General features: G+C 46.3%; 1 protein-coding gene across 2 annotated transcripts in view; it reads left to right on the top strand.

The window, feature by feature from the left end:
* The window catches only part of ARHGEF9 (Cdc42 guanine nucleotide exchange factor (GEF) 9), a 112,712-nt gene extending 97,218 nt beyond the window's left edge, over window positions 1-15,494 (top strand). The window contains exons 7-9 of one of the 2 annotated variants that reach the window (XM_009077216.1): window positions 3,442-3,685; window positions 4,387-4,455; window positions 15,245-15,494. In XM_009077216.1, coding sequence (XP_009075464.1) covers window positions 3,442-3,685; window positions 4,387-4,455; window positions 15,245-15,426 — 495 coding nt within the window. In that variant the 3' untranslated portion in view covers window positions 15,427-15,494. Of the gene's footprint in view, window positions 1-3,441; window positions 3,686-4,386; window positions 4,820-15,244 lie in introns of those variants that run through there. The other variant, XM_009077215.1, reaches the window with a different exon arrangement.
* Window positions 15,495-15,505: the final 11 nt, after the last annotated feature.

Genomic DNA, 15,505 nt, shown 5'->3' on the forward strand with positions numbered 1-15,505 from the left:
ATCATTTCTCTTCTGCAGGTTCCTGGCTGCACCCAGCAGAGAGCACACAAACAGTATTGCTTCACAGCCTGTGTTCACTCAGTTTCTGTTCTCTTGTCCACATACATAGAAAGCTCCTTAAAACAAGGGTTTGGCCTTGTTTGCTGTCTCTCATGTAGCTCAGATGAATACCTAAATTTTATTGAGCCCAGTTACACTGTAAGCCATTCAGAGAGGCCTGTGCTTCACTATGGAGCTAAGACGTATCTGCTATTCTTCAGGCGCTGTGGTGTGATAAAATACTCACAGATCAAATGCTTATTCTGCTTCCCATGTTATGAGTGTTAAAATTGAGTCAATCAGGAATTCATTTGTTGAGTGTTGTCAAGAAGAATTGAGCAGTGATAATAGGAAATGCCTAGCCATTAAAAATGGCATTATCCAGTCATAGTTGTTAATCTGCTGGACTGGACTGTCTGGAACCAGGTGTGTACAAAGTGTCCTCCATGCGCAGAAATGTGCTAGTCACCAAGAGTGCTTTACCACTCTGAGAAAAATAAAGTGGCTCTTACAAACTCAGGATACCAGTGCTGGAGTGTATGGTCAATGAGTGAGGTCCTTCTTTTGTGGGACTGTGAAGGAAACGCACTGCAGCGCATTGTGGGGGCAGTGGGAGAAAAGATGATCCATTTCTTCTAGAGTCATTATTGAACTTTCTTGTCTAAGTGACAGTAACAGTGGCAGACAGGAGGTTTGTGCTTGTTGCCTTTCCCTCATTTGCCCCTGTGCTTGCTCAGCGCTCAAGGACAAACCGTGGTGTTTCTCCCTCATGTTCTCTGCAGACAGACTTGGTAGCTGAGCTGGTTCTTTCCTGCTAGTGCATTTCACCAACAGTACTCTGTGGGGCCATTTTATTTCCAGAAGCACTTGTTGGATTCCATTATCTCCTTGTTGCTCCTTCAGTAACTCCTAGGCAACACTGTTATCTTCACATCCAATACTCAGCAACACCTGTGAAGCACAGGAGCCGCTGAAACGCTCTGCGGGAGCCTCGCGGGAGGCAGCGACAGCTCCTGCCACAGCCTGGGAGGGAAAATGTGTGGAGCAGCTCAGTCAGACACGTCCAAACCCCATGGATTGCCTTCTGGAAGTTTAATGACAGCACAAAGGTGTTAAAGCATTCACTTGGCATTAGCTGTTGAAAATAGCTCATAATGTTTTCTGAATCAATATTGGAGAGATAAGAGTGGGAAAATGTATTTAGTGTGTGTAAGGAAAAAACCAGTGCACAGAGCATGGGATTTTCAGAGCCAGGTGAGAAGGAGGGTCATGCCTATGTATTCTTGCAATGCCTTTATGAACACAGTAATGAAAATTGCCTGGAAAAGTCCATTGGATCCATCTTCACCCATGTCACTCACGAGCACAGTCTGTTGGGGTTGTGTTTCAGAAGTTCTAAGCAGAAGTGGGAAGGAGAATGGCTCCTGTACAGCTAATTTAAGGAGCACATCTTTGTTCCTGTGAGATTTGGTATCAAGTGTTTTTGAGAATGTGGTGAAGATAAATGCTATTTCCAAGAACGAGCCCCAGACTCACATTAAGCACAGTGTGTGGTATTGATTTGATTGATCAGGTTCCATGTGATGCTCACAGCCTTTCCACAGCACTTCCCGGGCACAGAGGGAAAGAAGCAATTTCCCAAGTTAGGACAAAACATAAAAGATTTTCTATTGCCTATTCAGCCTGAAATACCCTTTTCTTATGTATTAGACAGCATCACTACTCAAAGCCTACACTAGAGGAAGGTATTTGTACAAGATATTTGTTAATGGAACTTCCCTCCTGCCCAGAGCATTCCAGAGGAAAGAGTCAGGATTTAAAAGCTACAAGCTTCTGGCCAGTGAGAGTTACTCCCTCATGAGAGTAATTCTGTCTGGCAGATCCATGAGCTAGTTTGCTAAATAAATCAAGGAGTAGAGTTTCTTTTCCAAGATTAATTTGTTTAAAATAATACCTACTGCTCATCTTTAAAAAACTGCTAAATATTATTTGAGTAAATAAATGCTGCACATTGATTCCATTTTTCCTCTTATATGAATCCCTTGACATAGCATTTATCATTAGGGCACTCTCAAAAATCAAAACATACTTAAGTTAAATTGATTTAAGACACCTCAGTATTGGCTTTTGAGAGTGGTTAGAGGAAGGGAATTTTGCCTGTGTGTTGCTGAATTTGGTGGTTTAAATATGTGTACCTTGAAACTTGGATCACCTCATGTGGTCGTGACTGCAGAATTAACATTCTGTTTTCTGGTGATCACCTTTTGTCATCTGTTCCTTTAAAGACACAGAGATGTGAGGCCACTGCTCCTCTTAGTGCAGTATAAATCAGGAATAGTTCAAGTAAAGGCAGTGCAAAATTTGATGGGCAAAGCCAAAATAAGGAGGAAGAGGGTAAGGAGGAAAATGGAAATGATTTGGTTTTTTACTAGAGTTTGTCAGCATCCAGTTTCACATGTATGATTGAGCAGCTGACACAACAGATCTCAAAGCAGAGTTTTTTAGTGCCACCTCCACCTCCCTGCTGCCGGGAACGCGTGCTCGCTGTGGTTTGGTGGGGGTTGATGGTAGCCAACACACCGCGCCGCCGGCACACAGCGGAGGTTGCGCTGGGCCTGTCAAACAGCCCTGGAGCTGGGGGTGTGCTCAGAGGAGCTCTGGGAAACTGATAATGAAGGGGAATTTACTTTTCCCTTCCCAGCGTAGAGAAATGAGCTGTTGCTGAATAATCAGCTAAGAAAGGAGATGAGTAGGAACAGGTTTAGTTGAAAACGGTTATAAACATCCAGGAGGGAAAAAGGAAAAAATTAAGCTGGATCAAGAAATTAAATCCAGGGTGTAATGAGACAGAGACAGGTTAGGAGTGCTTTGACCTGAGAATGAGGGTGATTTCCCACCAGTGAGCTGTGTATGAATGGGAAATGGATTCCAAGGAGAAGGGGCAGAGACCTATCTCCCCTGACTCTGAGAATGTGTTTGGAAAACAGATCTTGCTGCCAGACGTGCCCGAGCTGATTTCTCTAGATTTATGCTTGTACACAGCCTGATTGGCAGCACAGGAATCCCATCAGGCCAGCGGCCTGGGTCTTGTGGTTCTCAAGCTATGGAACACAACCTTCCTTCATGGAAAATGATGGAAGTATGTTCCCTACTCAGAGACATTTCTTCATGCCTACAAGGAAATTTGTGCAGCATGAGGATGGGTGTTTTGTTCTTCTGTGCTTGTGATCTACCCTGTTTGTTTGGCCAGCAAGAAATGTGTTCACAGCAGGTGAGGTTCAAAGAATCTGACCAGGTTTCACCATTACTTCTTTCTTTTCTTCAGCTCTCCCAGGAATTCCCTGCTGAGCTCAGGCTCCGTAAGTATCTTACAGTCAACCCTCTCTCCTTTTCTCTCTGTAGGATCTGATACGAAGAGATATTCTGTATTACAAAGGGCGCATAGACATGGATAAATACGAAGTGGTGGATATAGAAGATGGAAGAGATGATGACTTCAATGTCAGCATGAAGAATGCCTTCAAACTTCACAACAAGGAGACTGAGGAAATGCACTTATTCTTTGCCAAGAAACTGGAGGAGAAGTTACGATGGCTTAGAGCTTTCAGAGAAGAAAGGAAGATGGTAAAAGAAGATGAAAAGATAGGTGAGGAATATGGAAATGAATCTGAAAGGAGATTGTTGGTAATGCTTAATTTAGCCCCAATGGGTGGAGAAGCCCACATATTTTTTGTAGTAGAATTACAGTTCAACCTTGTTGAAATGTCCTTGGTGGCTCTCATAGTCATAAACAGGTCTCTTTCCAATCAGTTACTGTTGGTTTTGGCCCTCAATAAACAAATTCCACCCATAGCTTCAAGCCTGGACCTCTGTGGGTATGTGGGAGAGGGAAGTCTTTGGCCATCTGACTTCAGAGTGTCCTGGCTACATCATTCTGCTCTGGTTAAGCATGTCTCACGCAGGGTGGGAGGGCAGCAAAGACAGTGACTTACCAGTTGTGACACCCTTCCCTCACATCGGCCCATAAATTGACTGTAACCAGTGTCAGGTCAGGCTCAGTTTGTTGCTCAGCTGTAAAGCACTGGGCATATTTATGGTACTGTATAAATAATAATGGGTCTAATCTTACTTTTCATACAGCCCCTGCACAAGTGAGATTATAAAGAGGCCTGTCCTTGCAACAAAGTGTTGCTTTTCCGTAGAATACCTGCCCATACCTGGGTGACCCTTGGCCACCTAGGGCATCCTGTGTTTGCCAAACAGTGCAGAGCACTCTCCCCTCCCCAAAAGAAAATGAGGTTTTGTAAACAACCTTCTGAATTGTGTTTGCCGTGTTCCCTTTTCCAGGCTTTGAAATTTCTGAAAATCAAAAGCGGCAAGCGGCAATGACAGTAAAGAAAGTCAGTAAGCAAAAAGGTAACCGGCAACACGCACTGTGCCTGGTGATGTGAGGGTGGAGTGGGCTGGGCTGAATCCTGCTGGGTTAGGATCCAGCGTCCCCTTGAACTTCCCCCTCTCCTTTCTCTTTTTATATAAAATACCGTTTGTGCTTTGTATCCTTTCTTAATGTATCTGTGGGCCAAATTAATCTCTGGTCTAATGTGGTTGAAGCCAGTGGAATTGCACCAGAGATGAATTTGATCTTGTGTCTCCAGTCTGATGTCCAGAAGCTGTCCCTGGGGGCAGAAATCTCAGTTGTTTATCTCAGGCTGAAATGGGAGTGAGTGCGGAGGTGTGTAGGGGTTCTGCTAATTCCCAAAGTCTCCCATTAGCAAAAAAACAAAGATGGCTAAAATTCTGGAACTGGAGAGGGAGATACCCCTTTCCTGCTTCCGGAAAGGGGACACTCTTGTTTCCTGGGGCTACCTGATACTTTTTAAGGACAGCACAGTAGCATCAGCTCTAGGAAATAAAGTGTCCTAGTAAAGACATTATATCTCTCGAATGTCAGATTCATTTCCCCACCCAGGCAGGCTACAGCCAACTAATCAATGCCATGCCAGGTCTTAGGCAGAGTCTCAACTGGCGAAGCAGCCAGTGTTAATTGTCTCTTGCAATAACTCTTGCAGCTACAGGTTCGGGAATACTGAACAAAGAGGGAAAGTCAGAGAGGTCATTTTTCAGGTTCTACAAAGCTTCACAATGTCATAGACATATTGATTTCTTACCAAAGTACCATGGCACAACTAGGCCTATATATGGGTTTTGAGAGGACTCGTCAATGCTTGGCTCAGGTCAGTTCCAGGCAGGTTTGTCCCCACTCTGTACAGGCATTGGGGTTTTTTTTCAGAAGTTAAGGGAGCTCTTTGCTTCCTGCCTCACCTGTTTGTTGTCTACTGGCTTTGCTGGTCCAGTAGTGGTTTGCCAGGCCAACTGTAAACTCCTTGGTTTGCTGTGTCTCTCCATTGTCATTAGTCTTCTCCTCTCTACTAACTTCCTATGTTGTCTTCTAAGATGTTCTCTAAAAACTCTCCTGGCCAGATTTTCTAAGCTCAGAGTGTGCACACCCTGTCTCGGGGGGGCCCAGCCGCTGTCACCACCTCGGGGTCAGTCGCACTCACCACCTGCATGTCTGTCCCTCAGCACGGGAGCAACCACAGGAGTGATGCCAACTGGAAAATTAGAGACCCTGACTTGCATGATGGTCATGAGAAAATGAGTTTAAATTATTACTTGCTGTTCAGTTAATTATATTATTAATTAATTAAGGTATTAATTAATAATTGTACTGTTCAGCGATTAAGTGACACAGTTCAGAGGTGCCTCAGCATGCCTACCAGTATTCCCACCTAAATCACTGGACTTGCATCCTGACAAATACAATATGCCTAACAGTACTTACATCTTACACAGCAATTGCTCTCTGTCTTCTTTCTTTGTCTTTCTCTCTCTTTCTCTCTGAGATGAAAAAGGAGGGGCTGTTATCTTAGGCTTCTCGGACTGTAAAATTCATTAGCTCCTAACACACCAGTCAGCAATTCTTTTATGAAGAACGAGCTTAGGTTGTAACACTGGCAGTTCTTTTCATGAGATTAAGTCCTCGAGTCAGATGGAAGTGCAGTCACACCTCAGCACCAAGTTAAGCACAGCCTGGTTGGTTTTCAGACCTGAAATCTGAAAAACAACAAATAAGGTCATTAAAGCAGTAGTTCGGTTTGTTTTCTCCTACATTGTGGTGATCATAGCCCAGTCTCAGATTGATTAAGTACTGACACTGAAGGTTTTGCTGAAAACTCTTAGTTTTCTTACTCTGTGGTTTGTCTTGTGCCCAAAACTGAATGAGAGGCACGAGGCTGCCAGAGCAGGGAGCTGCTGGCACTGCTAGGAAGAAGGAGGGAAGAGGAAATTCCTAAGAGCTGGCTTTTAGTGACTGATTTTTTTGAACTTTGCCATATGCATTTTACAGATATTGACAACAAATTTTTTTGCCAAGATCTTGGCAGGCATTTGGGGCTGAGCTGCTGAAGCTGAGGCACAGCCCTTGGGCTGGAGCAGGCAGACAGGTGTGCCCTTGCCAGGGGTTGCTGCCTGCAGGCACCGGGTGCCACCTTTGCCCTCCCACAGCACAGCAGGAACATTGGAAAGGGCTTTACATTGGTTTTGGAGCATCAGTTATACCTGGAAAGCAGTGAAGCCCTTCAGGAATAGGAATACTTCACTGCATTCAGTGGAACTCTTTATTCATGTGGAAGCAGACTTTGCAGGACGAGTCTCAGTGGCTACGGCAGGGCTTGACAGCTCGGCCTGACGTGTCGAGAGCTCTACTCCTGTGTCAGTGGGTGCCTATTACAGACTTGTTCCTAGATTATCTCAGCTGTTCCCTCCACCTCTTAAATGGGAAACCATGGTAATTCCCCTGTCACAGAACACTTAAGCAAGAGAGAAAAGCCGTGAAGGAGGTGAAATGGAAAATGCAATCAACTTTGTTAGAGGTGAAGCAGAAAAACATTTTTCAAATAGTATAAACTGCTGCTTATTTCATGCACTGTTGTACCACACCTCCCAGAAGTATTGCTCTTGAGCTGGCTGGCATGTGTTTGAAGAGGAGGCATTTAAACCACTGCTGGCTCCAGCAGGCAAGGGAGAGATGCGAGAACAGCTGAGAACAGCAGAAGAAGCCCTAAAACTCTGCTTTTTAAACTAGTAGAACCTTTATCTGGTGATTAAGTGAGAACACAAGTCTCAGTGTTTTGACGAGTTTTTGATCCCCACCTGAGGGTCCTCTGTGGGGCACAGGTCAGCCCCACTGGAAGCAGGTCCCTCCTGATGCTCACACCTGCACAGCGCTGTGCACGAGTGCAGGGCCAGGCTCCCTGCCAGATCGAGTTAATGATGCATGAGGACAGATTTCAGCAATATCCCAGTATTTGCACTACTTATTGGATTGGGTAAAATGTAATGATATTAGACTAGGTGCCTTAAAACAGCATTAAACTAATTTTTGGCCTTCTTTAAGTCCATTAGACATACAGTAAATGGGTAGCCTTGGCTCTGCACCATACCAACAGAGAGATAAGGGCTGGTGGTTGTTGTTTTCTTTTTGCTTTGATTGTTCAAGATTTTGCCTCTTGGTTACTGCCCTTTAGCTTCCTTCAATGTCAGTGTGGTAACTGGGAATAGAATTCAGTGTGGTGTCTCCTAGAAATAATAGTAAAATAACAAGAGAAATTTGTCTTGACTTACAAAAACAACAAAAAAAAAAAAAAAAAAAAAAAAAAAAACACAAAAAAAAAACCAGGGTCCTTTACAGGCTGCAGCCAGCCAAGTGTGCGGCTCCTCTGCAGAGAGTCCAGGCCCCACCAAGGACCTGTGCTGCCTGTGCCAGTAGGGCAGCATGGAAGATGGCATCAAGGTGTGCTTCCAGCTGTGCTGATTATTGACTAAAGCAGTGGAAACAGGTCTAAAGTTCCCTTGAAAACGGATCCCCTGTGGATCTCCAGTCCATCCTTAATGTAGACACAGGTTAATCCAGGGAACTTTTTCCATTTCTAAGCATCTGGAAACAGAAGGCTCCTGGAGTGCCTCTCTCCATCAGTGACCTCTGTTCCACTGGCCACTTGTAATCTCCCCTCCAAAGATTAGTGTTTGCTGCCTACAGAAACATTCAGTTAGGTTTCTGGTCTCCTGCTCTGCTCACATCTATCCCCATGCAGAACAGCCTGCACATGGAAGGGATTTTTGCTCGTATCCCTAGAAGCTGCCAGCCAGGGGCATCAGGGTATTAGAGGTTCTCCCAAGAAGGAGACACCATTCTTAAAGCACTGTTTCCCACTAATGTTTCTGTTTTGGAAAATAAATGTCTGTTCAGATTTAAAGAAATAACCTTAGTGCTAGCTGGTAGGGTTTCCTGCCCCAGGAGAGCTTTTCAGCCTCACACTATGAGCCAACTCCTTCATGCCGTGCTCTCTGCCCTGTGTATTCCCCTCTGCACTGTGCATAGCTTCCCCAAAGCAGATGCCCTCAGCCTAGACAGGTCTTTAGAAGGAGGGAAGCACAGATTCAGTCAGCATCACCCCAGCCCTGAGCTGAGAAGGATGCTGTCACTAAACCTGTCCATAAACACTTGGCTGTGCAAACCCAGCAGGGGCTAAATCATCAGCCAGCATGAACTGCTTTGGCCTGCCTTAAAACACTGTCTGAATCACTGGGTTTTCCTGCTAATTTATTAGTTTCTGATCACTTGAGCTCACAGCAAGCTGTGTCATAAAAACCCTGACCCAAACACGCAACAGCTTCTCTCTGACTTCTCACACTTGTGCACATCAAGTTCTCCCCAGCAAGTGTGCACAGCAGAGCAAGGTGACTGCATGTTACTGTACCTGTGCTGGCTGCAGCCAGCTGGCAAGGACGGGTCTGACCAGGTAACAGAGACTGGAGGTACCTCCCGTGGTTCTCCTGACTGTTTAAGCCTATTTTATTTCATCTTCCCTGCTAACAAGATTGACGTGGCCCTGCCATGTTTCCCCATCCTATTCACATATGTAGGCATAGCCTCAGGGGAGTGCAGGAGCCTGAGCAACACATAGACCAACCCTTGAAAACAAAGAGGGGTATTTGCATTTTCAGATAATCAGAGTCACTTCCCTTTTTTCATAGGCAGTAGGTGAAAGAAGAGCTAATCATGTTCACAGTGGCGTTTCCCCACAGAGAAATTACAGGGCTTACCCCATTGCTTGTAAAATCCAGACCCTACCCACAACCTCCAAGCACAGGCGTTGGTGGTGCCCACCCAAGCGCTTCATGCGTTGGGTCCACAAGCACTGTCCCACCGATGGCAGGACAGAGAGATGGCTGCTCACTCCAGGCATCAGGAACCCAGCTGCAGTCAGGAGTATCCTCTGAAAACCAGTCAGATCTACAAGCTAAGGCAAATCATTAACAAACTGTTGACTGGGACACCTCTGAGGATGGTACTAGTGACTCGTCAATGGGCACACTCTTTGAGCAATTTCTCCAGGGCAGATTTTTGGTGAGATGTTAATGGTCCTCATTTGAAGAGCCCAGATGTCAGCATCAATGTCATGTTTGAGATTCCAGCCCCCCAGAAGGGGCAGCATTTCAGGGCAGGGATGGTTGAACTGATCTCTTTCCATCAGTGAAACCAATGGAGTGATCTTTGTGATCAGTCTGCAGAATGCTGGAGGAGAGGCAGACTGTGTAAACACAGGATGGGATAAATTAGTTTTCACCTGGCTTTGGTTGATAAAGCCACGGTATCATTTATTCCATCTTGCCTCAATTAGCTTTTGCTTATCGCATGAGGAATCATTATCTTAATGTCTAGTCTAATGACATAAGGTTGCAGTAACAGACTTGATAAATAGACTCAGAAAGGTCAAGTTACCTCAGTGTGTGTAGGTAGATACTGTGGTTGGCTGGGGAACATCCAGGACACCGAGATGACTATTTTCTGTGTTGCATTTCTCAGGCTGCAATCAGCCCTTTTCCCTCTGTCTTCCTTCTGAACAGAGGAGTGAGGCTAGTGGTTAGAAAAGAGAGCAAAGGCATGTTCTCCTCACCAGTACCATCCCTGGTAGTGTCTGCCTGGGCCGAGCTGTTGAAGTTAAAAATCCCTGGCTATGTAAAGAGCCATGGCTAAGGCACCACTTAAATTCCTCTTGGGCAAGTGTGACAAAATGTGAGTTGGGTAGTTCAGCACAGAAGCATAAACTGCTGAAGTCCACAGCTGCTCAGGACTGCCTTTGGAGGCAGAGGGTTCCTGTTCACAGCTGCTGTCCACACCTCTCGCTGTGGGGCTGCAGTGAGGGAGAGCTAATACCAGACACACTGTAGTGTGCCAACCCTAAACGTCACAGTGACCCAGTGAACCATGGTGAAGTGCTTTGAGATCCTCTGTTGAAATGTGCTGAAGAAGGGCAAAGGGCTGTACCCATACAGACAGTACTGCTTGTTTCTTTACCTTAAACTTGTCATTATTGCAGGAGTAATTAATCATATTGTGTAGGGGTTGCAGTATTAAAGAGGAAACTGAAGTTATGGGGTTTTTGAGCATGGCTCCTGAAAGATGCAAGTTGGCTGAGCTGCTCTTGAGCTCAGAGGGAGCTGGAAGGTTCCTTAGTGCAGCACTGCTCCCTTTCCTGCCAGCAGTCTCCCCCCAGCCAGTGCAGAATGCAGGTGTTGATGTCATTGTCCCCCACTCAACTCTGGCTAATGCACAGTGTGATACCTAGACAGCTGGGTAGAGGAAATGCCTGTGAAGTAGCTTCTGATCAAAGTATGAGCTAAAATCTTACATGTTGAGGATGGAATAAAGAGCTTGTAAGGCAAGTTTACATGGGGGTGTATAGGAGATGTGTGTGTACTCTGTGTATGTGTTGTATGAGCTCGGGAAGGTGGCAGTGCTGATATAGCTGTCCTGTTGTATGACATGGGTCTGTCTGCATGTGTCCATGTGGATTGCCTGTGAGCTAAGAGCATGTTCCTAAATCTTCAAGTCCTACTGACATCGTGTTGTAAACTCAAATAGAAGAGACACTTCAGGAAAAAAAAAAGAACTAGAAGGGAAAAAAGAGACAGTCTTAAATCTTTTTAATTGTTTTCTTCTGAGCTGAGAAATCCAAAAGACTTCAAGTGACGTTGCCTAGTGCTAAAAAAAGACATGATTTCAACTGACAACGCAGCATCTCTCTTACCAGTTCTGTCTAGCCAAATCATAAATCTGGGAGTTCTCTTGTTCTCATTCTGAGCAGCTCTCCACCACCCCGCCCTGCCGAGCCATCTCGCGGTGCAGCTGCAGCCACAGTGCAGAATTATGCATGAGCCAGCAGAAGGAGCTCCAAGTCTGGCCTCTGGTTAGAGCTGCATTCTCACGCCTTGCCGAGGCTGTGCAGCAGCTGTGTCTAGAAATCATTCCTTATCTGTCGATTCTTTCCTTTGTGCTTTGAATTCTGTTCACTACACAGCCCAAAATTGCCTTGGAAAAGAGCTTTGCTCATTTCTTTCTTTTGAATTGCAGTGGAGTTATGGCTTTGCATGTTAAAAAAATATCCCTCAAGAGACAATTTTGCACAAAGGCCCCGAGTTCTGATGAGGGAACTAACCACTTCAGAGCAGAACAGAAAAATACCAACCTGCCAGACTTTTTCCCAGAATTGCTCTTTCTCAGGATTTGAAGATGTGCAGATTAGGTGAATCTTCTTCCCCAAGTCCCCGGTTCCTGTGTTCCACCTTGTCAAGAACGTAGGTATGTCCAAAAAAAAAAAAGTGTAACAGCCATTCTTGAGGCACCTCGAGCTATTGCAAAGTGCTGTCTCACAGTGTCACAAGGAAATGCATTCTGGAATTGTCAGCCTGACTCACCAGAGCACAGTGGTTTTACTTGCATGCCCACACACATGGTGATGCTGCATGCCATGGTGATCCACAGGTTTGAGCATTTAGGCCATTTGTTAAGTATGATAAATATGCAAACCTTCAGCTGCTTATGCAAGCAGAACCAGCCAGGAGCTTTTGGTGTTCATCCAGCCTAGGTGTTAATGCCAGTAGCCCAGATCCTCACACAGGGCACACATAAAACTGTGAGAATGGGGGTCTGAGGTGCTCTGCTCAGGGAAGTGGCAGTGTGTGCATGGGTGTGTTTCAAGCAAGGACAGACATTTTCAGGAGTATGGACCAAAAAGGCTGTTTTGGGAAAGAACTGAATGGGGTTTGCTAGTGATCTGGCCAGGGGAGTCTGCCTTTTTCTCTTTTGGAGGAGACGGACTATGGATCACATTCTTTGCAGTGTAACTCCATCAATGTCAGTGGACATCAGCCAGACTGTCCTTTCTCTACTTCTTCAGCCTTCCAAGTGCATAACATTTTGCTGATCCGGGAGATTTCTTAGCATTTCTGCATCATGATGAAAATACATTAGTTCGCCCTCCACAAATTGGTTTAGCGACAATAAAAAGCTTGTCCCAGCTCAGCTGCATCACGAGGCCAACTGCTACTCTGCAGCCACAGGATGCTAAAGCCATTGGGCCATGTCATTAAAGCAATGTGGTTTAAGGCCTTCCAAAGCTAAAAACAATTGCTGTGTTCCCCTTAGTAGCAGCTTTAGATTCACAGCTCCTTTGTGTTATAGAATGTTAGTAATTTTGGTGACACAAGGACTGTTTGCCTTTGAAGCAATTCCTGGTCCACTGGGTCAGTCAAAGAGCCAAACCACATACCACACAGAAGAAGATTTATTTCCCAACTTTAGCCATGGAAGGGACCTGTACCAGATGCCAAATTTCCTACAGATGCTAAAATTCTATACTAGTCTTTGCTGGAAAAAAATGGCTAAGGCACCAAGGGCTGGTGTCCTCCAGGAGAATGTTGACACTCCTGTATGGACTCAGGGCTAGGGTTTGCCCTCCCGAGCAGACTCATTGCCAGACATTGGCCTGACTGGGGCAAGGCACCTTGGAGCAGGACAGTAGCAGATGAAGGGACGGAAGAGGTAGGGCAGGGGTGGGCTCAGGCCTGTGCTCTGCCTTTGTGCAACATCACTGGCTTCAGTCATACAGCGTGGTAAATCCAACCTGGTGGCCGGGGGATGACAGTGAGGATGGTACAGAAGTTGTGTCAGGTATCCTAGGCCTGCCCCAGGCCAGATGTGACCCCACGCAGCAGGGACTCTGGGGCTGCTCTCTGCTCTGCAGCCTTTCTGTGGGAGACAGGAGCTCAGGAAGACAGAGTGGAAAACTCGCTGATGAGTAACTCTATTCTAGCGTGCAGATACAAATGCAGAACATCTCCAGGTTGATCTTTTCAAATAAATTTGAAATACTAACTGTGATGAATTTGGTAAAGGTTAGTAAGTATGAATCACAGGGTGGGTTTTGTCCACTGTAAGGAAAGATTTTGGTTACTCCCTGCAGTGGACAGAGAGCTGCACGATTTGATGGTATTTGCTGTAAAGAAAAAGAAATCAGTTAGACATAGCCAAGACAGTATCTCCCTTGGTCTGAACCTTTTGAGGATTTTCACCGTTGATTGGTAAAGTCTATAGCAAGGGGAAGCAAATTAATTCTGTTCCGTAAAGACACACTACGAGCTTAGTTTCTATCCAAAAGAGGTGCTGAATAGCAACGCAGCAACATGTCAAAGTTGTCTGACGAGCTCCGTGAGTGCACTTTGTGAGGCTTTTCCCTGTGTGTAAGTAGCACCTGTGTGCAGCGTCCTGTGCCTGTGCCGCCGGCGCTGGCCCCGAGCATGTCTCTGTGTGTGGGCAGGAACCGCCAGCCGAATGCCAACAGTCGCGTTTCTTGTGCACACCTTGCTGTGGTACCTGGGTGCTAATCACCGTATTTTGCCTTCTCTAGCACCTTCCCAGCCGAGGATCTCAAAGTGTTTTACAAACATTAATTAATTTAGCTTCACAACCCTCCTGTGAGGTAGGTGGGTGATGCCATCCCGCTTTCCAGATGAGGACACTGATCTGCTTGGGTAGAGTCGCCTCGCTCCTGCGGTTAAAGCCAGGGGAGGCAGTGGCCTCGAGATGGCCCGTGCGAAGCCTGCACCCGTCACGGCCGGGGCTGCCCTCCCCGCAGAAGGAAGAGCAGTTCTGCATGCAGCAGAAGGGATCCAGAGATGGCCAGAGCTTACAGCAACCTGCTCCAGAGCCCTGCTCCTCTCTCCTTCCTGCCCTACTTTGGAGTTGTGAATTCCAGCTGGTCACGCTGCTCTGAGGCTGAAGGAGGGATTATCCCTCATCAGTGGTGTTGTGGGGAAGGAAATACAGATGTAGCTGTGTTACTGTGCCCCATGGTCTGTGCTTTGGTGGTGACATGCATCCCTTCTGTTCCACTTCCAGTCACCCGGAGCTGCCCTTTCTACACCATCCTTTACAACAGGCTGTGTAGGTCCCAGCTTGCTGAAGCCCCCCCACCTTTTCCATGGGAAAGCTGTAAGGGCAGCATCCCCTCACCCCAGTCCTGCACAGGAGCTGTGGCTCACCTGTGTGAGAATTAGACATCTAGATCCTCAAAGTGTAGCCTTGCCGGTCCATCCATTGCTACCAGTTTGGATTGTGCAGAATCAGCCTTTTCTGCGTTGCATTGCGGCCACTTTGGGCTGAAACCAGACTGGTGAATTTAAAACAAACCCTATGGAAAAGTCCTAAAACCTTCCTAAAGAAAATCATGAATTTCCCTTTGTGTAGGCAGACTGCAGCAGTGGGTCCCTGCAGTGTAGGGCTTCCTCCAAAGCAGCTCTACTCCATTCCAGCGCAGGAGCCGATGCCGGGCGGTCCTCAGGGTCACGCTGCTCAGAGCTGGGCACTGGGGCATGCGGGGGCAAAACTTTTCCAGGTATAGCTGGGAGGGAGGGGAAAGCCAAGCTTGGAAGCAGCGTTAAATTTGCAAGTGGGTTGAATGACGCGGTGGTTCACCTTCCTCTGACCAGTGCACGTGGCCCGGCCATGTCTGTGCTCCTTCGGTCACACAGGACTTTTCCATGAGGGCAGGCAGAACGCTGCCGATGCAAAAGTAATGGATCTTGTCCAAATCTTCACCTCGTGGTCCAGTGTAGGCAGCCTCGGAGCTGAGGTCAGGCAGCTGCTGCGTTCCTCTGTAGATTTGCCGTCTCTAGCACGTCTCCCTGGTGTTCGGGACCCTGGTTATTAAGTCATAAGAAGCAATAGCATGACGAAGAAAGACTATTGACCCAATTGCTCTTTGACTGATCTGTTTCTTTTTCCCCCCAATCATCGATGCAGGTGTGAGCTACTCCAAGTCGGTTCCTCCAGCCTACCCACCACCCCAGGATCCATTAAATCAGGGACAATACATGGTGACAGATGGCATATCCCAGTCCCAGGTCTTCGAGTTCACCGAACCCAGACGCAGCCAGGCACCATTCTGGCAAAACTTCAGCAGGTTAACACCATTCAAAAAATAATACCTAGAGAGATGGAGAATTTTAACTTAAAAGAACTAAAACTTAAAATAAAAATAAATAAAATTATATTTATAGATGG

Source organism: Acanthisitta chloris, unplaced genomic scaffold (genome assembly GCF_000695815.1).
Source record: "Acanthisitta chloris isolate BGI_N310 unplaced genomic scaffold, ASM69581v1 scaffold29796, whole genome shotgun sequence".
NCBI lineage: Eukaryota > Metazoa > Chordata > Aves > Passeriformes > Acanthisittidae > Acanthisitta > Acanthisitta chloris.